The 26,277-nt window shown below is 39.0% G+C and overlaps 1 protein-coding gene across 2 annotated transcripts in view; it reads right to left on the reverse strand.

Moving 5' to 3' along the window:
* The window catches only part of APP (amyloid beta precursor protein), a 202,401-nt gene that overhangs the window by 124,887 nt on the left and 51,237 nt on the right, over nucleotides 1-26,277 (reverse strand). For both annotated transcript variants that reach the window (XM_090121406.1, XM_031612471.2), the window contains exon 3: nucleotides 8,076-8,205. In XM_090121406.1, coding sequence (XP_089977532.1) covers nucleotides 8,076-8,205 — 130 coding nt within the window. The remainder of the gene's footprint in view (nucleotides 1-8,075; nucleotides 8,206-26,277) is intronic.

Raw genomic sequence — 26,277 nt, forward strand, 5'->3', positions numbered from 1 at the left:
TTTCTTTTGAAAAACCAAAGTAGACACACTATCTATTGGCCTATCTACTCTTTCAAATAAACGGAAGTGCCTCTTCCTCAATCTCATACTCAGTAGCAAGCCAATATCCCAAGGTGTCTATGCCCCTCCTCTCCCCAGTATAGTAATGAAATCCATTTTTTATCATCTTTCTTAGAAGGTTTTAGAAATATCCCAGAGATTCCCATTACTGACCCCTCCTTTGCAGTCGTTAACTGCATCAAATCTGCTAGCAACACTCAATCCCCCTGAGAACAGAACATATTTAGGAAGAGCAGAAATCTGTGGGAAGATGCTCCATATGTAAATCAATTTAACTACACGTGACAGGATGTACACTTCCTTACTCTCCCCCTCCCTATCTTTCCTTCCTGACCAGGCAAACAACACATTTTAATTAGCAGAATTCTCTCATGGTAAAATTAAGTACTTTATTTTGGAAGAAACACCCAAAGAAGGATGAATCATCTCTGTGGCAGCACAAAGATCCTCAGACGTAAAGTTCCCATTTTGAAGCTGGGTGTGTACAGTGTACAAGGTATGAAACTTATGCAGTGGCTTCACACATTGTTCATGTGTTGCAAATGTGTGAAAGCACACTTAAAAATCAAACGTGTACACTTCATGAAGAACTGTTGCATTTATAGTTAAACACGTGTACACACTGTTTGAAGACTTTTATAATTTGAAGCCAACTGGTAACTGATAATTTTAATTTTGAAGCTTCATCCAACCCTTCTTCAGCCTTCCACCTATAAAACAGGGCTGACAGGCCTCACCTCATGACTTCTAGGAAACTAGAATTGTCTTCAGAGAAGCAACTGATTTTTGTCTTTAGGCAGGATTTGAACAGCAAGCAAGGGAGAAGGCTGAGTGATGCACTGAGCAGGAGGCAGAACAAAACACCACGCAGCACAACAGGATTGCAGCAGTGGCTGAGCACTGGTACAGTCCCAGACTGGTCAGCATAAGCTCATGGAGCTTATGGAGCTCATGGATTAGCTTTCCATTTTCCAGTTTTTGACGTTTTAACCACATGACATTGACATTAACATTTTAACCATAGCAATGCTCTCAGAAATACCTTTTGTGGTAAGGTCACTTTACATAAAGCATTGAGGATAAAGCAGGAATGTCTGACATTCACATAGCCCAGACAGAGTTAGAAGAGACAGAAATTTGGTCCAGCTAGGATTGGTCAGCAAGAAGAAAACTTAATTTACCTTTTCAAGCTCTTACACATCTCCAAACAGGCTGGGCTTTTTATACTTTTTTTTTAAAACTACAATTTTTACTGCTTTCTTTAATAGGTGGCTATTAACAAAACCTTTGCAAATCAGTGACTGCTTCCTGTGAGCTGTTCTTCAGGTGTATACACTGCCTACTCTGCTTTCCCTATCACATTTTCAAGTGACAAATGAAGCATTTGCTTACAACATTTATTTAAAAGGAATTGTTGCTGCTTCAGGAGTAGATTTGTAGTTCTGTTACGTTCATAACGTTAGAAAAGGTTTTCCATTTTGACTTATTCCACAAATCCATTTCTAATTAAAATGTACTCCAGTTACTAAGGAAGTAAAACCTGCATACACCCTAAAAATGCACAGAAATAAAAGAACTCAGACTTACTCCTAATCTAATGCTGTACAAAAATAAGATACTTTACATTTAATTATATGTAAAGGTGCTCTCTGGTCTCTCCCAGCAGGCTAATTTTGCTTCATCTCTTCACTTCAACGTTTCATCATCTCCAGCTCAAACTTGGCTAAGAAGCAGCTGAATCAACACTTGGCACCAGTGCAGAGGCTGTTACTGGCTGAGGAAGGTCTCACTTGCCTGATGAGAGATTGCATTCAGGATTTCTCTGCCCACTCCCCATCCCTTCCTCTAGTGAATGGTGCTTTGTCCCTGAAGCATGCCAGTACCACATTAGTGGTTTATACAGCCCTGCTCCATGAATAAAAAGCTTGGAAAGGCACTACAATAAACCAGGAGATGATGCAGCTGCTGAGAATCACTATGAAAAGATAAACTTGCTGTCATTTGTGAAAATGGTCAGTAAAGCCAGCTGATGCTTAGCAGCCACCTTCTCTACTACAGCAGTTGACCATAAAATTCAGGTCAATTGAGTTCAGGTATATATGGAAAACCATTTCTATTCAATAAAGCATGTCAGGCCACTCTCTTAATTACACCATTGCAGAGCAGGGCATTCAGGAAGACACGTGATGAATTGAGTCCCCATATTTTGCTGCAATTAGCTGAGCAGCGAGGGCATGGCAACAGGAGAAGATTCTTTCTGCTGGCATAATGCCAAGGAGCTCCAGCATGCCAGCCAAGTGTGGCTTTGGGCCTGCACAGGTCTTGGCAAGGCAGCCTGAGCTATAGCTGCACTGCAGCAGGAGAAGGCTGCATGCTCACAGATCTCGCTGTCCCTCAGATAATGTGCCCAGCCTGCACAGGCAGGGCTCTCCTGTCCATCAGCATCGTGCCAAAAGCACCACTGGCAGAAGGAGTATTGTCCACTACGGAGCAAAGAAGAGAGATTACAGGATTTCTCTCAGCAGCACTGCAATGTGTAGATGTGCCTCTCGTTGCACTACAGATTTCTCTGCCTATAGTCTCATTAACCAATTCAGACTGTCAGTCTTTGAGATTTTCTCCCTCCTGTCAGCTAGTGCTGTCAAAAAATCTAGACATGAGGCAGTCATGTAGGCTGAAAATAAGCACATCTTATATTTTAGGATAAGAGTGCAACACGAGGCTTGTCTGCATGAGTCCCATGGCTGAGTGGAGACTGAGGCAAGCTAGAGGCGGGACACGGAAACAGGCAATTAATGTCATTCTGCTGATTAGGTACTCCATGGAGAAGGCAGTGGAGAGCTCTTCCAAAGTGTCTGGAAAAACAGCTTGCCATCACAGCTGGAAATAGGTGAGCTATGCAGTGGGCTGAGAGAAAAGAATAGCCAGTACTGCCAGGCGGCAGTGGAAAAGAGGCATTTCATGCTTTAATGAACAATGCCATTGTTAAAATCACAAGTGAAGTACCACATGGACTAGAACAACTTATGCAGTTAACTACATACATATTTATTTCAATTATTAATTCCAGGCATAACTCTAGTGTTCACTCTGATATAATTGGCTAGGCATGTGCATCAAATCCTGTGTATGCTTTTTTGTCTCATATCAAGTGGTTAACTTTACAAGCTGTTAGAGAAATAAAGCACAACAAGATAATAAATATTTTCAAAGATGCTTTTGTTTAAACCAAAAACAGAAATCAGCATTTCTCCACATAACCAAACAGCAAAATATACTGATTGTATCACCTGATCCATTTGTTTATGAATTGTAAGTAATCGAAGTCTGACTGAGAGAGACTACATACATAATGATATTTCAGTACACCGGGATCCTTCTTCAAGAGCTGCCTAAACATACAGGGCTTAACAGCATACCTTAAAGGGACAACAAAACAGTCACACATGAACACACAAGCATTTTACACAGGAAAGTTAATCAAAGCCCTGGTAATTCCCCTTCACCCCACATCACTGGTGGATATCCACAAACATCTATGTAATTTAGCTTCTCCTTTCTCCCCAAGGCTGTGGTGCATATAATGAGCAGCTATACTAGGGTATATTTCACCAATAGTTAATGAAATGCCATCTATTCAGGAAAGCGTAGCCATACATTTATCCAAGGTTTTAAAAGAATGGCACCGCTGGGACAAGGATGACTGTTTCTGCAGCAAGCCTGGAAAATGGAGTGAATTACCTCATTTCACAGCCCATGTTACACAAACTCACCAGCTGCTTTTTCTCACAGGAGATGTGAAGAGAAAACAAACCAGAACTGCTCATTGTCTACGCTGTCCCAGTGCACGAGTCCTGCCTTCCTGCTGCTTCTACTTTTAATGAGGCCAGAATCATAGCCAGGGTATCTTTCTAGAACAGTTTAAAAAACAAAGTGGTAATCATGGGCTTATTGGCACCACTTGCTGAAACCCTGCAGTAAGCTTATGTCACCATTTTGGATCACACGGACTTCGCCTGCTTTTTGCATGCTGCAGGTTTGGAGATGCCAGCACGCACAGTCTCAGACAGTGCCAAAAAACACTGCAGATCTTTAACTCCACAGCCTGCTAATCTCACTGCTCACCATCTTTGCCCGAATGCACATTTGTGATTATGTCAACCAGCATATTTCTCCTTCAAATTGCACAATGTAACCCTTTAAACTCTGTAATTAAAAAATCTCTTTTGAATTGTGTCAGACTGCTGTCAAGACAAAAAAAAAAAAAAAGGAAGACGAGGAAGAGCAACCTAAATAGATTCCTATTTCTGTCATAAGGTGGGTAATAGCTTCAAGCTATAATAAGCACACCTGAAGATGTAATTTTCTAAAAGCATGAAGATAAAAATAAAAACACTGTTGAGCCAAATGCCTTTAGTATGTTCACAGAGTTAATTAGAATTCAATCGGCAATTTCCTTTTCACACAAAGTTGTCTCTCCTCGTTGAACTGAGATTGTACAGTAGCCCATGTCCCTGAAAGCATGCAAGAGAGACACCATGAATGAGATTTATTGCATGAGAACATTTTCCCAAAGCTTGTAGTTTTAAGAATATTGCCAAGCCCTGTACAACAGTGCAAAATCACATCTTGAAAATAAATAAAAAAGATGCTGCTTTTCTTCTTTGGTTCAATTAGAACATGTGTAGTCACTGCAGAAGCACATGGCTCATTCAAGACAGAGGCTGTCATTTTGCCTCCTTTAATTATTGTCTGCATGCTTTAGCTGCATCCGCTCAAGAAAAGGAAATATGAGCCTGTGCAAACTAATAAATCTTATCAATATTACAAAACAATATTGCTACAAACTGCTACACCACCACACCAAAGTCTTGAAAAGAAAAGCAAATAGAGCAGTCAAGTGCAACAGTGGTACATGCTCTACACAGCTCACAAGACAGAAGATCAGAATGTAGACTGATAATGAAGATGCTCTGGCCTGAAAGCAGACATATTTCTGTCATTCAATCTTTCTAACCATTTATGGAAAACTTATCATTTCTTCCATCTTGATATACTGACTGATAATTCTGAAGGTGATTTTCACATCAAGACAGTATTTTTAATGCTAGAAAATGGTTATTGATAAAGAACTTTTTAAAAATTTTAATAAAGCTTACCATTAAATCTTGAGGGAAGGAAAAAGCAAAACAGAAAATTATGCTTATGCAACTCTGCAATCAGTTGTCCATTGGCAAGCTTTTTTATGGCATTTTATTTCTTATTAGTTGATTGCTGCCTACAAAGGTCTCCATGCACTAAGGTTACTGCAGAAAGGTTACCAACAGAGCCTTACTTCTGAAATTGTCCACTACCAACCGTATCAAGGGTAGCAAACATACGTATAAAGAGGTGATAAACAAGATCAAACTTATTTACATATTATTTCAATATTATTATTTCAATGTTTTAAAAACTATACATATATTTAATATTGAAGAGGCATTATGTCAAGCAGCGTAATACTCCCTCAAACTGCATAATTTAATTCTTTTAACTCAGTAATTAAAAAATTACACTTTGTTTTCCTTCCCCTTCGAGATTTGTGCTCTCTTCACGGGGCCTGTTCATCATACCACCAGCTTTACCACCATGAGGGCAATGAGCCAACAGGAAAGGACTTTCCCTCTAATGCACTTTTATTGCATGAAAGACAGACTTGTTTTACCCCTTGAGGGACCACAGATAACAACCAGAGCATTGATGGAGAAATAACAGATACTGGCAACTATTCCTCCGCGGATATAGTAATGTGGCCACTCTTGCCCTACTAGTCCCACAAACATCAGCCTTTGCTCAGGATTTTGTTTCAATCAGTCAAAAGACGAAGAGTATGATAGGAGAAGGATGTCAAACACCCATAATGCAGGCAAACACAACTGCATGAACTTCAGTTACAAGGAAATCTGGCAAAAAATAGCATACTATTTTTTAAACGTAGAATAAAAGTTAAAGAGCCAAGTATTATTGGAAACGAGCTACCTAAATGCCTTTAAAATTCTTGCCTTTAGCAAGGAAAGTCTAACTTGCTACCTAAGATTGCAGACATTTAACTCTTGATAAATTTTCATTTCAAAACAGCAGCTCAGGAAAAATATCTTAAAAGTCTAAGACCAGTTCATCACACCTGGAGGCAACTGCTCATAATGCTGTTCATAAATTTATGAACTTCCTTCTAAATTACTAGGCTTCATACTCCTATTCCTTTTACCAAGAAACTGATAGAGCTCCTTGCCCTTGCAGAAACTTCCCTGTAATTTCCAGATTAAATTTATTCATGGTCAATTTATATTCATTTGCTCTTGTGATGACATTGTCTTTTATCTTAAATTAAGTTGTAAGTTCTCCAGGGCTCTGACCAAATTCAAATCAATATGCAGAGTCCTCAGCGTAATACTTCCCTGAAAATAACTCACAGCTTTAGTTATGATTACAATACAATAAATAATCAAAATTAGAGTCTGCACATCCTCTAGTATGTTCTTTCACCACTTCTGTAACGTCCATCATTATATTACATTCTGCAATGTAATGTTTGAATAGACTCACATGAAATTTGATCAAATAGGTAACAATGAAGCCAGGTGAGACTGCAATTCAGCCCATCAATTATCTTTCTCTAAAAGTTTGCTTGCTCTAATGCTAATCCTTATCTTGACTATGGACTACTAAAGAAAACACAGCAACAAATGGGAAGACGACCTCTTAAACATCTAAAAATATAGATCAAAATCTAACATAAAAAAATTTGGTGTAAGAGTAATTGACATAACACATGCAAAGGTTTGGAAAACACTCAAAAAGTGGCAGGTTCCTTCATACAACTGAATTTTTTGTGAGAAAAAGATCTATCCCTGCAAGAGAACATCTTGAATTAGGGTACTGCTTGAATCTAATGCTTAGAAGAGTCTTGTCATTCTTATCTGCAGTAGCATCAACAAGTACACACTTATACACTGTGGATCAAGAAACACATTTCATATTTATAAAATCAAACGTCAGACCTACAAACTTTACTGAATGATTTTTTCCCTCATACTTCTCAGTACATATTTTTCACATCTGTTGTTTTGCCTTCTTAGCAGTGGTGTGTCTATCTGTTACCTTGCAGTTCTGGTGTCATTAAGTTGGCACATTCACCTTCTCTGTATCAGGTACAGGGTGCTACTTGTCTTAGCTAGCCTAACAAACGAACAAGAATTCTAGAAAGATTGCATATTTTCTGTATTTTCTTTCATTCATTATTCATTTCATAGAGTAACTAGTCTGAGATGCTTTCTAGAAAGAGATTTTAACTGCCCCAGTATAACAGGACAGAAACTCCAACTTTGAACTCTATGCAGCCAAATGCATGACATGATACAAACAACACTGGTAAAAGCAGCAAATTTTAACAATTTCAAGAGAAAGATGTGATAAGAATATTAACATTAATGAAGACAAAATTAATGTTTTCAGTTTCTGAATGCTGATTGGAAGCTAACAGAAGTTGACATGTACCAAACAACAACAACAAAAAAAAAACAAACCCCAAACAATAAAGAAATGAACTTCCATCCACCTAGGAGGCAGGAGAAAAAAACAAGTCATCGCTTTAAAAAAAAAAAACCTGCAGAAAAGGAACAGGATTTCATAGTCCTTTTGGCTTTCAAATAGAAGGCAGTAGTATATATTCAGGGAAGAGATAGCTAGCTTATAAACAAAGACTTGTCTATATAGGGGAAAAGGAGAAATGATAGTGACAAAGTTCTGGGGAGTAAACAGAAGCCTGGTTTGCAGTCACTCACGAAAACAGAGTGTTTTCATGAAGAACAAGATCATTTTCTCTCTATTTAAGGTAGCTTCAAAGGAGTTGACAAAAGACAAAACCCTCTTCAGAAAATAAAGCAATATAGAGATATAAAAAAATAGTTTTGTAGACTCTCATGAAGAGATAGAAACATCAAAAAGCAGGAAAAAGATCGATCACCACTCACCCAAACACCTGTAGGGAACCACAATATGTGGGTGACCATTGCACTGCTTCCATCCTCTCTTGCACCAATTCTGGATTGTAACCGGCTGGTTGGCTTCCACAACGTTGGTAATTTGCAATTCAGGGTAAACCTAACATTAAAAATATAAAAAAAGAAATTGCAAAATGTTATCACAAATATGCACTCTGGGTCACACAAAACATAAAATGGATATCATAGCACCCTACTCCATTTCCTAACCTCTCTCTCTTCTGCTGTATATTTTGATTTACTTCATAGTACAAGTATAGACACTTGCCTGAAAAGTTGGTGTATTTATTCATCACTAAAAAACATGCCAGCTCAGAATACAAGGGTAGTAGCAGCTGGCTGTCAAAATATAACCTGGCTACTTCCTTTAGCGAAAGATTATCTCAACAAGTTTCTAAAATACCCTCTCCTTCAAATCCACAATATCACCATCCTTGTAAAACTTCATATAGAGATTGGGACCAATATATATTAAATATATTAATAGCATGCTCTTTATGTTTCTCATAATTATTTTGACAAACAGCATATTCTTCCCCACAGCAGTCTACACAGTATTCATTTCGTTGAATCAGTTATTCATATTTACGTTTGCATCGCCAATATAAATGTCTTTCAAATTTTCCCTGAATACTGAGATTAAAATCCAGCCTGTTCTTAATACTGCAATATTCTTCCCCATCCACAACTGTACCACCAGCAGAGTAGATGACTAATTTGTTGGGAAGCCACAACTTTGATCAAACTACATATTTGTCTTTTTATCTCCCTTTGTCCTTTAGACACTTTTTAAAATTGTCTCTGTCACTGTCACCTTCTCTGGTCTGTTCTGCTGACTTCTTGGACAAGTCTAAGACACTGAACTTTTGTACAGACCCACCTCCCAGTCACCTCATATAGAGGGCATCTATTACACGAGCTTTTCAGTTTGTAAGAAACACACTACCTCTCACTATGCAGAGGATTATGCTGTGAAGAATTTTTAGCACATGCAAACTGGATTCCTCAGTGGATCAAACTGAAGCAGATGATGTGCTCCAGAAGCACATCTGTTTCCTCCCCAGCCACTAATGGATGGTTAGTCTGCACAACAAGGCTACAGCTAACCAAAAGCAAAGCCTGAAAAGTATGCCAACATGGATGGTCAGTCCTGGCTATGCCACTCTGTATTCCCAACTTCCAGCATACCACACCACACTTGCTACTGTAGCCTATGGTTCTCACTTTTCATTTTTCAGATCAGATGTCTATCATCAAACTCAGAAGACACTAGTTCTCCTTCACCTTTCTTCAAGAAATCCTTTACAATTTCTGAGTATGACAAATCTGAGGATTTAGGTAGACCAAAAGCTACGGTCCACTCATAACTACCAACACAGAAGAAAAGCAACTAATTGCAGATGATCCAAAAACATCCTACAAAAAAGAAACATAATCCCAATTGAAGAGAGTTGAGTGGGTTCTAGAAGTCCAAAGACAATGCCTGGAAAATCACAGTAAGAACTTCTACAGCCCTGAGGAAAAAAAAAAATACATGAAATAAATAAAATAAAATAAAATAAAATAAAATAAGTCTTACTCCCATGTGCAGTCTTTTATGCTAACCCAGCATACTAGACCATCCACTTAAATGAAGCCCACAAAAGAGAACTGCAAATTTAGTTGAAAGCATTCCTAAATTTGGAAGATTGTGGCTTAGGTTTTTTTTTTTGTTTACTCTCCAGCAGGTGACCAGAGCTGATGGTCAGCATCTATTTTGCAAGTATAGTATTTTCACTATAATTGCAGGAAGCATCTCCAGAAGAATTTACTGCTCCCCCTCTGCTTCAAATACCAGGTTCTGAATAGAAACAGTTAGGTGCAAATTAAATGAAAGCTACCCCATCCTCTTCAACCTCCTTATCTTTGCCCTTTGCTTCCCCAGTTCTACCAGACAGGTCTGTACATGCTCATGCTCTCAACACTCAGTAACAGCACTGCCAGAATGGATTAGGATTCCACCGCAGCAGGAAATTTCACACCTCAACTGCTGTGAAAATAGTACACCATAAGGCAACAAAGCTGCCTCAAGAGCTAATGAGGAAGATACAACAGAAAGCTTTACTTTTCTTTGGACTCTGCCTTTATCACCACCATCACTCTACAGTCTTCCCAGTTGATACATCCCCAGACATTGCACTGCATAATTAGAGTTTACAGGCACATACATTGGATGCTGGCACAAACCACATGCTCCATATAGCACATGGTGTCACTGACACATTCTCGTGAGGGCCATTTTAACATTTCTCAAGTGTCACCCGTCACACACGAAGGAAGTAAATCTCTTAAATAAAAAAGATTAAGAATTTTCAAAAATGTTGGGCCAGAATGCAAAAAGAAAAAAAAAAAATTAAAAAAATTAAGAAGTTATTTGGAGTTTTTATGCATACACAGAATTTGTGCACAGCTTTAAAACAAGTAGAAAAAGAACCTTGATCCGTGAGAACAAAGACATATTAAGCTGCTTTCCTGAGGTAAATTTCTAATTAGTGAGCAAACTATTACTGTAAATTCATATTGAAACAATAAGACTGGGGAAGATATGTTATTTTTACTTTCACTATCTCCTGAAATCATAATTTTAACTACTGGTTAGTATGTTAGACCAAATTGTAAGGAACTAATGGTGTTTGTCAGAAGAACACAAGGAGGAATACATACAAGGAAACTTCTTTTGTTGTTGGTACATCAGTTACCAAATTCCTTATTTCCTTTGACAGCTCACACAAAGCTCTGCCCACCCATCAAGACAGAAACATGCTTTGAATGTCACTGTCAGTAGGTTAACATCAGTAAATGATATGCATTGAAAAAAGTACTCCTAGCTAGACTTATGTAAGATATTTGCTCTGAATTGAAGTGGGGCCTACTTAGTGGCATAGAAAAATAGGATTCATATTTATTTTTGGTGTCCCTAATGAACCACTTTTCCCTCTGGATAGTCAAGAGTGAGAGCTTTAGAAAATTACAGAACATCTAAGCTTTCAACTTTATCCCTACTTGTTGCACAGCAATACCTCCAATGTATTTTATAAGAAGTGGTGGATGAAATGGAGGTCAACCTTCCATTTCCATGAATAAATGTCTTTAAACTGAGTTAAAAAGCTAAAACCAAAAAAGGCACTGCACTAAGATCATTCAGAATTTAATATGATCTTTTTTACGTTTACATTCACCACTCTCTAGCCTGATAATGCTTGGATTGGAAGTAAAACATGAATGCACATATTTCATAAAAGGAGCTTTGATCAGTTTATACACAAAGATATTGATGACAGAGTTATGTTACAAGATGCTAATCGAACGTGTGTTCTTCAGCAGCATTGTTATTAACAAATCTGGAAGGAAAGAGTGAAAAAATGTCACAAAACTGGGAGGCAGAGAAAAAGATTAAAATAACGCTGTGAACAAGTCAGCACCACAGCAATCTCCAGTGTCAGTGAGGAGAACTGGAGTCAGGCAGGAGGCATTTCCACGCAGCCAGTCTACGTGTGCACACTCCCAGGCCATTCAGACGCTGGGAGCACAGGCCTCTCCCGCAGGACAGGAGGACTATTTCAGGAAGAAGCACCTCAGAAAGCTGTTGACAGCCACTGGTGAGCATGAGCTACCCTCAGTATGCTGAGGGCAAGAGAGTCTGCACAGCTCCAGGCATGCACAGAGGCACCGGGCATAGTCACAGCTGTTCCAGCAATAGCAGGCCCAGCTGCAGGACAGTGATTCAGAAGAACTGGGATGAACTGGAACGTGTTCAAAGGCAATCCAGAGAGAAGCAATGAGATCGTGTGTCGTGTGCAGAGGAAGTGTCTGGCTCCAGGACTAATCCACAGAGTTGAACAGGGACAGGCCCATGGCCATTTAATATCTCTTTGCCTCAGCCATCACTGGCAGCCAGGATTCTCAGATCCCTGAAGCTAAACCTCTAGGCTGGAACTAGGAGAGCACATTCTCCCCCACTGTAAGGGTGGAGCAAGTCTGAGATCGACTCATGAAACTGAATATGTACAGGTCCGTGGGGCCAGATGACATGCATCCCAGAGTCTTAAGGGAGTTGACTGACATGGTTGCCAAGCCATCATACTTGAAAGTCCAAATCAGAAATGTGCATTAGCTTGAGCACCATCACATGCCACAGTCAGAAGCAGATACATTTTCTTGTTATCATTTCTTTTTGTTCCTTTTCCCTAATCCTTCAGTTGTTTGCTGTACCTACACATGGTATCTTAGCTTAAATTACATCATACATTTGGTTTCTCTTTTACCCTATGCATCAGCATCTGGCACAGGTGTTGAAGTCAACTTGAATTCAAACATAATTCTCAACTCTCTAATGTCACAATGAAAAAAGACTCCTGTTTCACCAAAAGCTCACCATTCAGTCTCCCTAAAACATGATACTTAAGAACTGGTGCAAATTCAGCCTAAATCAAGTATTTACGAATTGGCAATCTGTTTGAAATCTGTCTCAGTGACAGCGATATTAAAAACTAAATATAAAATATAGTCCATTGAAAAGGTAGGAAGGAACATACGTGTAGCTATGAGAATTTAAGATACTACTGTTGTAGACAGAACAAATAATGAGGTAGTTTTAGTAGTAACATCTTCAGCAACATGATTAACCTGGATGTTCTGATTTACTTAAAGTGGGAAGTAACTGAAACTGAAATATAGTTTAATTACAGTCATAGCAAAAAATCCCCCCTTTGTTTGTGTACAAATTTCCTTCCAACCGGACCATGAGATTTTTTACTTTTAATATTCTGTATTTATAATGTTGGTATTAATTTAGTATTTAGAACTGTTCACTGAAATTTTCAATTAGCTTTTTAAAATTGTAAAAAATTAATGGGTGTGTTAGGTATTATCTATCAGCCTTTGTGCTTTAATGGAATGAAGAAATTTCTTTTAATTGTTTTAGTGAGGTAGTTTGCAAACAGTTAATGCAAGCACAAAAAAAGCCTGCATTTAGTAAACAACATTTAGGAATGCAATGGTCTTACAATTGTGGAATATGTTACTCTGACAGTGAGCATAATCTGAAGGACGACTAAATAAAGCTTCAATTTTGAGGAAGAAAAGCTTTCAGTTCTAGATTAGCTAATTAAAGGTGGATTAAAACTATTCCTTTCCAGAGTGTGTCTTTAAAAAAAAATCCTGCTGAGGAATTTCCTGTTAAAAAGAGGGCAGAAAGCAGCCTACACATTGAAGCCACAAAAAGGAACAAAACACCAGCTGCTTCCCAGTATTTTGCATAGATATACTGCAGAGCAGTAATAAGCAGACGTGCTGCACTCATTTCAAAGCATTTGGCACGTCCAGTCAGAGGAAGTACCCATTTCAGTGTGCCCATGCACAGCATTTCTGCAAGTTTTCCAATCTAAAACTTTTAAAGCAGCAACACTGCAGACTCCCAGCTGACCCAGGTCAACCGCAACAGCAGTGGCATCACATGAGCAGCAATGGCACAAGCACTGCCAAACCCAACTGAAAAACAGATTGTAAGACTGAGAACAGGGTATCTGCAAAACAGGCTGTACGTAGACTCAAGTTACTGGATATCTCTTGTCAAAATATTCAAGTTGATTGCTGTTTTTTACAACTACTATTCTGTGTTACAATCAAGCATCCTGGTTTTCGGCAATTTTGAATTTTCATTGATTGATATCTAAACCCGGACTCAGGATTTGAGACGCAAGAGGTTTTAAAGTCAGGTTTTATACTTGATTTGTTGTTTGCTTTTTGTATTTTCTGCTGCAGTCATGTAATTTAAAGGTTGAAAACAACATTGAAGTTAAAATGTCCATTAAAAAAGAATCACATAATGTCTGGAAAGACTCTCTCTTGAGCTTGACAAAACAGAGAGGAGAAAAGAAAAAGGCAATTGCACATGTTGATAACACATGCAACCATGTAGACTTCCGAAATGCCAAGCAAGGAAGGGATGCAATGCAAGCTTTAGGAAAAATTCAACTTGCTGACACAAAGGCCATGCTACGTGGTCAAGTTGACTACTCCAGGCAGCCCCTGAGGACTAAAATCTGCAGACAGCAGCTGTTGTGTTTCATGGGAAATGAACCATGTACATTGCCACACTTGCTCATTTCACAATCACCACCTCCTTGTCTTTTCTGTTTTTCCTCAAATTGATATTGTGCAGAAATAGTACTCTTCTGCTTCCAACTAATCTATGCCTATAGAAAGTTATGAACTGGGCTCTCCTCACCACTGAGTAAAAGAACAGCTGCACCTCAAGTAGCACTGCAAATTTTAGAGTACTAGCATGGTTGCACCGTGCTCCATAACACAGGCTTCTGTCCCGTCAGTCACCTGACCCAGGATCTTCACCTCTCCAGAGCAGCACACTTCCACAAGTCAACACTGAAGCCTTTTGTTTTCTGTCAAGTCTCTGTTGGCTCAGCTACATTCTGTCACACCTGACCACACTCCCTGGCTGCTGGCTTTCTTAGCCATGTGGGTGGTCCCACACAGAGAAGCAAAGCTACACTGCTATCTAGTATCCCAATTTTTCATGCTAATCCTGAGACCTAAGCAAGCTTTTCATTTCCCAATGAAAATGAAAAAGACAAATATACACAGCACCAGCTGCATTGGTGCTGTTTCCAAAGCATCTTTTAAACTGCTTTAGTTCTTCCAACCAAGCATGCAAATCTAGTGAGTTTCATTAGCAATCCTTTCCTAAAGGAGGGGAGAGGGAAAAATAAAAAATACAAACAACAAGTGGGTGGGTAGGGGTGCACTGTATGCGAGTCTGTATGGGGGATGGAAAGGGTAGATGGTGAACCAGGTATTATCCACAAGCAGTAATATGAATGGGGGCAAAGAGAGAGAACAGGTAAGGTATTCCAAGTGTTTGTAGCACTGAGGGTCATAGATATGAGCTGGTTTTGGTTCACTGGACAGTTGGGTTGGTTTGACTGCAAGCAGCTTCATGGGTACACGTTTCCCTTCTGCTAGAAATCTTTAATGTGTTCTTATCTGGAATTTCACAGAAAACTACCACTTATCTTGTAATTAAAGCATTTAAAAACCTGCCAGACCTGAAGAAGCATGCTCAACCTTAAACCACACACGGGACTCCACACATTAGCAGAGACTTAATCACATTCTCCCACGCTGGCTTTCTCCGAGTGCTGAGTATCTGGGGAAGGCAGAAACATATGGAAGCAGAAATAAGGCTGCAGGTCAACTTCTTACTCCTCGCTGCCTTTCAAGTCCTTGATGTTATAATACACTTGCATGCAATAAGAAAACCAAACAAAAAAAAAAATCAGACCTACCAGAAATTCTCTTTACCATGCCATATCTCCAAGGCCTCCATTTAATAATTATAGAGGATATCCAGCTGCTCATGCTAGAAATCTCAGAATAAGCAGGGTTGAACCCATGGTTTCTTGTATGGTTTCTTGCAGGCTGCTTGCCTGCCCGCCTTCAGCACTTACTTAAATGCAACAAATACCTACTTCTCTTCTCTGCAGGTAAAAATCTTTATCCACAGAGAGATGGCTGAGTTCACTTTGCCATCTCTTTCTTTAGGCACAAGATAAGCTTTCAGCCATCCCACTCCCTCTTGAAACACTGCATGGAGCACAGCATCAACAAGGAAATGAAGCTGGGACAGCACAAGCAGCTCCAGAGCCTGGGTCCATCTCATGGGATTCTCATAGGTTGCCATCCCTCCATAGCACATGTCCATGGGAAGAAAGCAACAAAGAAGCTCTTTTCTAGATCATATCAATATAAAAGATGAGTGACCTGTATAAAACAATTAGCATACAAGGAGGATGATTAAGCAAGACTGTTGGCTAATAACAGCATCCAAGAGTCTGCAATAAAGGCTCAGAGACTTGAGATGAATCATCAGGAGCAGCCATTAGTAAGAATGCTATTTCAAAAAGACAAGAATTAAAAGAGATTTTTAAAAGTACATACTTTCTATTTTGTTGTATTGTCATAACAAAGACAGAACATTACTTTATCTGAAGCACAGTAAACTTCAGAAAGTAATGGTAGGGAAAGAGCCAGAGCTTCTACCAGCAATTTTTTACCCGAAGATGGGGTTGTGTTCCAAAGGCACTGAACTACATAATTAATTAGCACTGTGAAAATGACTATACACTGAAAACTAGTTTCTTTCTACTCTGCATTTAAAAAAAAAATCTTCAACATCAATGAGGCGTAACTTATATTTTAAATGAAACTACCTACCAGGAGAACATACTTGGCTATAATTGATTGGACTGTTATTTCTGTTTGTTTAGTAGATTCCATTATAAGACATACCTCAACAGTAGCATCAAGTCTATAATACTATACTTGGAGGAAAAAAAAATCTCTATTCAACTATTTTGAGTTCTACTGCTCACAAAATGACCTACTTTATGTCAAAGTTGTCCTCGGGGCCATGCAAGAATTGTCACAAGTAACAGGCCTGGGAACTCATTTCTAATAATCTAATTAATTTACGCATTCTTGAGTTTACTGCAGAACTAGCCAATGGGTGATTTATTAATCGAGAGCCTAGATTCAGTTGCTCATATGCCCCAAAAGGCAGACGAGGCTGTGATTTCTCTTTTTCTGAAATCAACTTTAGGGTCTAGTATCTAGAATGTGAAGCAGCAATATAAGGTTACAAAAAAAACCATGTGTTCAGCTTGGCTTAGTTCTGTAGTGAAAGAATAGATAAAAGGGTTGTGGCAAATCTGCAACCTAGAGAAACAATTAGGCTACCTGATATACTACAATACCTTTACCTTAAAAACCAGGGGGTTAAACACAAGGAAGCAAGTCAGAACACATACAGATCATAGTGTTTGCTGTTTGTATACACTATAGGAATACGTACACATAGGAATACGTGTCTTGAATTGGTCCTTTAAGACAGGGATCTTAGAATAATTACTCAAGTAGCTTAAAGACAATACTGCTTTCTCCTCCTTCCAAATTAAGCAGTGATTATTTTCTGTTTTATAATTTTTATAAGATATGCATGTGTTAAATATGAGATATGCTAAACTGTACGCACAGTACAACTTTGAAATATGAACAGTGTTTAGCGTTAATATAAAATTGACACTACATACACAATTTTCCCTTCCCAATCAGTTTTCTTCACAAATATTTATAAATTCATGCTTTTTTTCCAAGTTATCTAGTAATTCTCATAAGTACTCCTAAGATATGGTCCATAGAAGTCTTGAGCAAATGCAGCCATTCTGCCTACAAACTGCTCTCCTAAGACAGTGATTAGGGAAGAATACATAACTGAAGATATATCAGGCATTTATTACCTCTACTATCATGACTAAATTTATCTCAGATATTGTTAACTTTACCATCAATATTCACCTATTGAAAATGTCACTGTGCATTTCTCAAGCCTTACCTACTCAAGGGAACTGTCATCTGAAGTAGACACCAATACAGAGGTTTGCGCACTGTTTTGCCCTTCAGAATGTGCCTGTTTCACATAGGGACTCTCTAAAACAACAGTGCTCCAAAACATGCACAATAAATTCTGGTATTGTAGTACGTATGCCCTTGTTTGAAAGTAGGACAATTTTACAATACCTGACTTTCCTCCTAAAGAAACAATTCACCAAGATGTATAGTACTGGAAAAACTTTAGGAGTTTTCTTCTTTCTTCTTTCTGAAGGAGTCACTTCAAGAAAACAGAACATTTCCACGACAGTTGTTCATTTTTCCCTTTATTTTTTTTTCCCCTTCCTTCTTCTTTCCTTCTTTTTCCACCCTTTTAAATTGCTATCTTCTGTGAATTTCCACATAACCTATTTCTTTTGAGTCATGAAAAATGGAAAAACAAAAATCAATATCCAAGGAAATAACTTAGTTTCTAAAACAGAAATATAAAGAAGTTGCATCTGCATTTTCAGAATTCTCCAAAACAATAGTGAACTCGGTCAACAAAGAACAAAATTATGTGTTACAAACATTGCTGAGACCTCAGCAGAAATTCATTCCACATGTCCTTGTTGCAGGAGATAAAAGTGAAGAGCTCTGCAATGAAGGGAAGGCAATGGAGGCCTCAGCAAGTCACAAAGAAGAGGTCTGCTAAGGAAGCAACCTGCATGGAACAGCATCTACTGCTCAGGTCTTTGACAAAGCTTACAAAACATTATTATAACATAATATTGAGTGGGATATTAAGAAATCTCCACTATTAAATAATTCACTTATACTCACAAATTGCACTTACTGTTTCTCTCATTCTGCTTCGCAATGTCTCAGTTCCCCTAAGGAACATGAGGAGGGAAAATGGGTATGAAGAGACCAGTACCAACTGCAACCTGAAAATGCCTTTACAACAAAACTTGGCTATTCATCTTTGAAGATGTAAGAATTCTGGCTTGAATAAACTAGTTGGTTTTTTCATTTTCCACTTGCTGAATAGAAGTGAAATCTCTATTCACTAATCTCACACTAATCTCAATTTCATGCTAAATCATAGAATCTACTAAAGAAATAAGCCAAGATCCTGAAGCCATGAATGACGCCCACGTGGCTATTTAACAAGAGGAGCTCCAAGCCATCTTTTGTTTTGAGAAGAAAAGCTTTCAGCCAGTGCTTCTCCCAGTAAAACAGCACCCCGAAATCCATGGGTGACTGCCAGTTTGACAGCAAAGCAAGAAATGAAGTGGGCTTTACCACCTGTGTTACACCATAAAACAAAACCCACAACCTTTTATCTGTAACAGAATTCCAAACAGGGAATTAACAATTCCAAACAGGGGTTAACAATTTCAAAAAGCAAACTCCAAATTCATTCACCAGTTTAAAATAAAGGACAGTAATGAAAAGTCCTGAGTCTGAAATTCAAGAGTGCACTTTGGTGTACTCCTATCCCTGAAGTCTGTATGGACATTGCAAGCAATTACAGCAAGAAAATCACAGAAAAAATCCCATTATCAGTATGCTGTAATATTTAATTATGATACTTGAAACACAGCCAGAAAATAATTTGGGTGTTTTGCTTCTTTCTAGAATGCAAAAGATGTTAAATAAAAGGTGGACAGGTTTCTCCTGTCGCTGTTTGAAGTGTTTCAACAGACAACTGTTCAAATGTGACGGAAACAAAACTTCCAGATAAAATATTTGATAACTGCTTTTTAAAAGAGGATGAAGCCAATTCCACTTTTGTGACTTCAATCGCTTTTAGTAGCTCATACACTGACTGCAGATTCTTTTCTGGATGGAAAATTGTTAAGATAAGCCCTACTACAGTTCAGCAAAGCCATCCTTACATTAAATGTGTTAGTAACTAAGAGGAAAAAATAGGACTACAGAAGATTTTTAATTGAAAAATAATTTTGCCTCTTAACTGCATGCATTTCATTTGTGAGCTTCTTAAAATATTTTTTAACCCCTCTTTTTTCAAAGGAGCTTCACCTCCGGTTAGACCTGAAATACTGTTAAAAGCAGAGCAAATACAAAACAATTTCAGACATTCCCTCTCCTGCAAACACACAATTACTACTTTGCTTTAAATGCTGCATTAATACATTTGCAAACCAAGTCATTTTATTATAATCTTAAAGCAAAACTTGTAACAGCAGTAGTCACTGGGTGCTGCGAGGAGTGCAAGGCTTGCCAGTCCCATGGGGTGCCTGAGGAGGGTTCCTGGGTGCTGTGGCAGGGAAGCCCCATTCTGCCAGCAGGTACCCAGTGTCAGGAAGATCCCAGCAGGAGATCAGCAGAACTGTCTTAGCCCACGGATGGTTCAAATGTCAGGAAGCAGCATGGACCTACCCCTAGGGAGTGCAACCAAGGACAGGACAGCTTTGTCCAATTTGGCTGATTAGTGAACTGTCAGAATTGTTAAGCAAAGTATTCATGGAAGGTGGGGGGTTTGAAGGAAGCTCAAAGCCCACCCAGCCCCAACCCCTGCTGTGGGCAGGGCTGCCCCCCACCAGCTCAGGATGCCCAGGGCCCCATCCAACCTGGCCTTCAATGCCTCCAGGGATGGGGCACCACAGCTTCTCTGGGCAGCTGTGCAGTGCTTCACTGCCTTCTAGCCTCTGATCATCTCTGTGCTCTCCTCTGGACACACTCCAACAGTTCCACTCTTTCCTGTGCTGCAGGCCCCAGGCCTGGACACAATACTCCAGACGGGGCCCCATGAGGGCAGAGCAGAGGGGGACAATCACCTCTTTTACCCTGCCAGCCACTGCTCTTGGGATGCAAGGACAGATAATTCTTGACTACGGTTCTGTTTCTGTGGTCTCCAAAACTACATTGTCATGAACTCTGCCATGAATTTTAAATGCTAATACCTTTTTGTTTGCTTAAAGTTCTAACTCAAGTATGTAGAAATCCTGATGCTAAGTGCCCATGCAGTTTTCACTAGGATACAACACCTGTAAATATTCAATCCTCACTCTCAAGAAGATCACAGGACCTTGCACTGCAAGCTTTTAATTCGTATCAACTCTAAATCAATTAAGAGTTGTGTTATTTCTTCCTGTCTGCTCTTTCGGTCAAGGAATTTCCAATCAAACACTCCATTTTGTATGTATTTATACACACACACGCATACAGAATATCTGTATTCTGACAGACTCAAGTAGCCATCGATCTGAGGAACCTACAGTTTCTTCGAGGGCAATTCAGCTATGTAACATGCAGTTATCAGTAGAATTGTAAGATCTTACCACCATTCTTCCAGTATAAAAATCCATTCAAGAGAAAATGAGCCCCTGTAACCATGGTGGCACCACAGACCCATCAGGCTCAATTTATTTCATGATAGAGCTCACAGCTCCTCCAAAGCCACACTTCAACCCTGTGCAACCAGAACAAGTCACTGGGCTGTCTATAGGCATCTATACATTTAACAGAAGCAATTCAGAAGCATGTAAAGAACAAACTGTTTCAGCATTCCATCCCCCACCAAAAAAGCAGCTAAACATTTTCTTGCCAGCAGTCTTCCTCCTGCAGTCTGTTCCCACACAAATGGCAAAACTTGTTTTGAAGCCTTGAATCGCAAGTTCCACTGAAGTCAATGGGAACCCTGACACCAACTTCACTAACATAAAGATTGAATCCATCAGCTCAAAGAAAGCTAAGTGAAAGAAAATAAAAATCTCTTATTTTCTCCTACAGAGAATAATTTCAAAAGGATTAGGATGGTTGCCAAATGGAGAAACTAGAAGCACTTCACATTGCTCCAAATTACTCCACTGACCACAGCAATGTTAATCCCTAAAGATGAACACTGCTGCAGCATAACAAGAAGTCAAATCACATCCAACAAAACTTATGGAGAAATATATGTAGGATGTTGAATTCTCAAGACGGATTAATGCATGCATTTTCAACTTATCAAAAGCACACTGAGCAAAGGGAAGATTAGGATAAATCACAGAATCATACAGATTAGCTAAGATTGAAAGGGAGCTCAAAGCCCAAACCACCCCAACCCATGCCATGGGCAGGGCTGCTCCCCATCAGCTCAGGCTGCCCAGGGCCTCATCCAAGCTGGCCTTGAGTGCCTCCAGGGATGGGACACCACAGCTTCTCTGGGCAGCTGTGCCAGCGCCTCACCGCCCTCTGAGGAGAGAATTTCTTCCTAACCTCTAACTGCCAGTGAGACAAATACAGTTTCCAGGCTCTAATTATTATCTTGGGCGAACTGCTCCATTAAACTGTGCCATCTCAGTGAGGTAGTCCCAAAACTGACTTCTACCATCTCCAAGCACAGTTGCGCTGGAGGAAAGGATGGAGGCATCTGTGTAAAGAAGTCCACAGTTTTCACCACTACTCCCACCAACTCCACAGAGATTTCCGAACTCCACATACCTGAAACTTGTAGTACACTTTGCTCTCGAAGATGGAAACAAGAAAGCCTGCAATAGGATTTAATTTATGTTAAAGCTTCATCCCATTCTCACTGAATCTCACAGTCCCCAAAGAAAATCTGCCATGAGAGTCTGCTATTGTTTTTTCTTTCCTGTGTAACAATTCTCCAATTAACTGGTTGCTCGAGGCAACTCATTAACGTATGATTGTTGTGGCTGCATCCAACTAGAGAAGCTCAAAGTGTCTAAAGAAAATGACATTCTGGATAGGAAAGTCCAACAGAGGCTTCAAGGAAAAAATAACGAAAAAAGGGATTTATGTACAATTTTACAAGTACTGTCAAATATGTCCTTTGGCATCAAACTCACCTGACCATCATCAGAAATATATACAACAAGAGTATTTAACAGATCGACATCCTCGATCTGTAGTAATCAAGTAATCTGTAGTAATCAATGTAGTAAGAGTAATCAAGCAAAAAAACTCATTTTTATATTAATTATTACACAAACAGGTTGCCCTAAGTGTCATCATGATGGAGGCATTATAGTAATCCCAACTCATGTGGCAGCAATTCAAACATTTCAGTTATTACAATTGCCTCTAGTTTATCAGATCCTCAAAATCCTCTGAAAACTTAATCTTAAATGGAAGTACAATAATTTACCATGTTTCTCCTTTTACTTTTGTTTCACAATGAGAGCAGCATGTAATAGACTTAATTTTAAAAGAACGTTAGCATCCTTTCTCCAACAGGAACAAAGTCCACAGGATTGGACTGGTGGTAAGAAATAAATCATTTTACCATTCTAAGAAAGTACTTCTTGAAGGAATAATTTTTTCAAACTGTTAATGAAAGAAAAAATAAAAATCCTTAGCACCTCATACTGCTTTGGCTTATCCTGGGAGAAATATTTCCTGCCCTGTTGAACCACACCTGCTGCTGTGCTGTGAATTCTGGAAGTGAAAGAAGTAGATCAAAGCTTGAACTGCTCTTATCTTCAGGATTACATTATCATGCAATCTCCTTTATTACTCTGTGGTTCAACAATTTCTATTGTTTAGGAGGGTAACTGTTACACAGATATGCTTTAGTTTGTTTAGTACTTCCACAAGTGAGACACTGCACTAAAAGGAAGCTATTGCTCCCGAGTCTGATCTGGGCAGCAAAATCAATGCAAGGATTGCAAAGACTTCAAAGAACTTTATACTAAACTTTTAGAGCAGGGCGAGCAGTTCTGCACCAAGTTATCAATGCAGCTCTACAACATCCAGCAGGTTAGCTCTCCAACACCTTTTAAGGCAGCTCAGCTCATATCCTACAAAAAAATTCTTCAACATGGATATACTGCATGATAATGATAAATAAATACTTCCCATTAAGTTGGAGTCAACAAATCTATCGTTGCATTATACTTCAGATAGGATTTCAGGTTGCTGGACAATGCAACAAAGAGGTCTTAGAAAAGAGCTGAGGAGACTGATGCAGCTGGGACTGGCACACAGCTCCCAGCCAGTGAGCAGCAGCAGCAGCTATGAGCAGCCAGGTGGACCTTCAGCTGCAAAATCCAGCAAGAGCAGCAGGGAAACCAGCAGCAGCTGGGACTTTGTATTTGAGGTGGAGGTCCATGCCTTATTTCTAAAAATACTGTATGGCAAGCCTGTGGAAGAAGTGCTTAACAAGTGATCTATGGACACAATTTCACCTCAGATCAATGCTAGGAGATTAATGCATAACATCTAATTTATTAGTCTTTCATGCACTTGTCAGTTCTTCTGTTTCTCCTCCTGTCATCATCCTAAAATCATCCTGTCATCAGCCTAAAAATGCTACCCTTGCTCACATTTCTTTACCTTCACCTACTTTATCTCCATTCCTGCACAGATTTTGGTATTTTGAATTTGTTTGCTCTACACTTACCTTGCTGCTGCCCTACATTATAGAGCCCCATTCGCACCCCAGATTATGTAGAATGTGACCTGTCCTTCATTATAGGCTTGATTTAACATGTGCTTTTCAAGACCTAATAAAACCAATTGTTTCCTCCACTTAAACTGTTCATACTGCCTGCTGCCAGAGAAATGTTGCTGGGGAAGGTCAGATATTAACTGGACATGTTTCTAAAAATGCATAGGACAAAGAAGCAGAATTTTGTATTGCCTTCAGAAATACCTTAACAGTTTCTCCTTCAAAGGCTGTTCAAACACCACAGCAAAGCTAGTTCTGTGGTCAGCTGTCAGAAGAAAATCCTGTTCTTGCCTGTCACCTCCCCATATTAATACTTCAGCCCCTCCAACACCCTGCAAGCTGGTTCAAAGAGAGAAAATGATCCTTTTTATTCGCTTGTGGGGGTGAGCTTCATGCCACTTCAGTTCTCTAAACTTCCTCATCACAAGATCAGACATATGCTGAAATGTGGCAGAACAGATATGAGGAGGAGGTGAACAAAACTGACTCCTTCTGCAACAGCACGTACCACTTCAGCTCAACATTTCTGCTAAAATGCTCTGCAGCAGCACTCCTAACTGCTAGTTTTATAAGAAACACGAAAATTAGCTCAAGCAATCTGACTATCTCATGGGAGACACTGTTTGTTCTTTCCACAGATCTGAAGCTACCACAGTTAAAGATGCCATAATTTTAAGTATGATAAAGTGGATATGTTTGGGAACAACAAAATTTGGCTGTGCATATGAAAGTCCTGGGTCCTCTGGAGTGTTTCAAATATACAAACCAATGAAGTGCTCTTGTGTAAAACATCTAAAATAGAGGAACAAAATAAAGGTAGCAAAGCATCACACTGCTGCTCAGCTTAGCAGCTCTGATCCATACCAGCACTAAAATACTCAAAGCCATCTTTCAGACTTCAGCAAGTAATTACAGATTGACATACCCACTGACCTCTTCTCAACAACTCCAAATGAGAGTTTCAATGAGAAACTCCTCTAAAATGCCAAAAAGTATATACATATCAGTTTACGCAGTATTACAAGTTCAGCTTTTGTAAGATCAATCTTGGTAGCATCCCTTAGAACTCTGGTTAAATACAAAAATTCAATTCCAGCTCTTAAATGAATGTTTTTTTCCTCTTACATGGAGACTACAAATTTGCCAAGTTGTGTGGGAACAAACAATGTTAGCTGCAACAGTTCACAGATGTGTAGAGGAACACTTATTGAAAGCCAACTCAGATTTACAATGTCTTTACAGATTCACAAGGTCTGTAACCGGTTGCAATAAGGTAAAGCAAAAAGAAAACAAAACAAAAAATTAAAGGGTTGATAAGGCATAAAAGATGGTGCATCTGAGAAGTCAATCTTGCTAAGAAGCCGCTTATGACCACAACTGTTTCACAGAGCTGCCTTCAGAGAAGACGAGGAAGAATTAAAATCATAGAATCAATCAGGTCGTGAATGCAGAAAATCAGGTGTTTTACAAGTGCTTAATTATCACAGTTCAAGAAGATATATGAGATTGGATAAGAACCACATAAATTTCATTTCACTAGATTATAAAGCTGTTTAAGTGCTTAAAGATACATTGTTTCTTTTTTGGTCACCTTGCTTATTACTTCTTGGATTTCCATAGGATCAACAATTTCCTAACCCACGATAATATTTATAGAAAGAAACTAAACTGTCAAGATAAAAGATTATATCAGACTGTTTCTCCATATTCAGATTAACAGTATTAGTGTTTCAATTTTCATACCTAGACAGAATAAAAGCATTAAACATGGTATTGTCATTACTGTACAATGAAATTCCTGGGGCTTGTTTTTCTGGGGTATGTGTATTCATCTATGCAAAAAAAATCTATCAGCACCCATAGAAAACAAAGCTGATGTTTTAACAGATGTTAGGATCCATCTTTTAAACACTATATAGCCCCCTTTTATCTAAGACAGGAGACCATACTGAAGGAAAGGACAGTTTCTCCTTTCCTAGCAAGGTTTCATCCCAGTCCTCATATTTTGGAAATGCCTTAAGGAACTTACACCAGCACTCTCTTTTTCATCTCACCATTAAACCAGAGGCATCAAGAATTCTAAAAGATATACAAGGAAATTTTCAACTTTCAAACATAAGCTGTAAACTTCCTGAGTGGAATTCTCCCCCCACTCGTGTCTGAAACAAAAATTGACAGCTAAAATTCTGCTAGAACTGTTGACAATAACAATATATACATGCAAAGGAAAAAGCAGGTGAAGGAATCAATAATTGGCCAGGTATTCAGAGACCTCTCCATGACTAAATCCACAACCATCTGGAACTGAGAGCATTATTTTCTGTA

This window comes from Phasianus colchicus, chromosome 1, assembly GCF_987193195.1.
Source record: "Phasianus colchicus chromosome 1, bPhaCol1.hap1.1, whole genome shotgun sequence".
Taxonomy (NCBI): Eukaryota; Metazoa; Chordata; class Aves; order Galliformes; family Phasianidae; genus Phasianus; species Phasianus colchicus.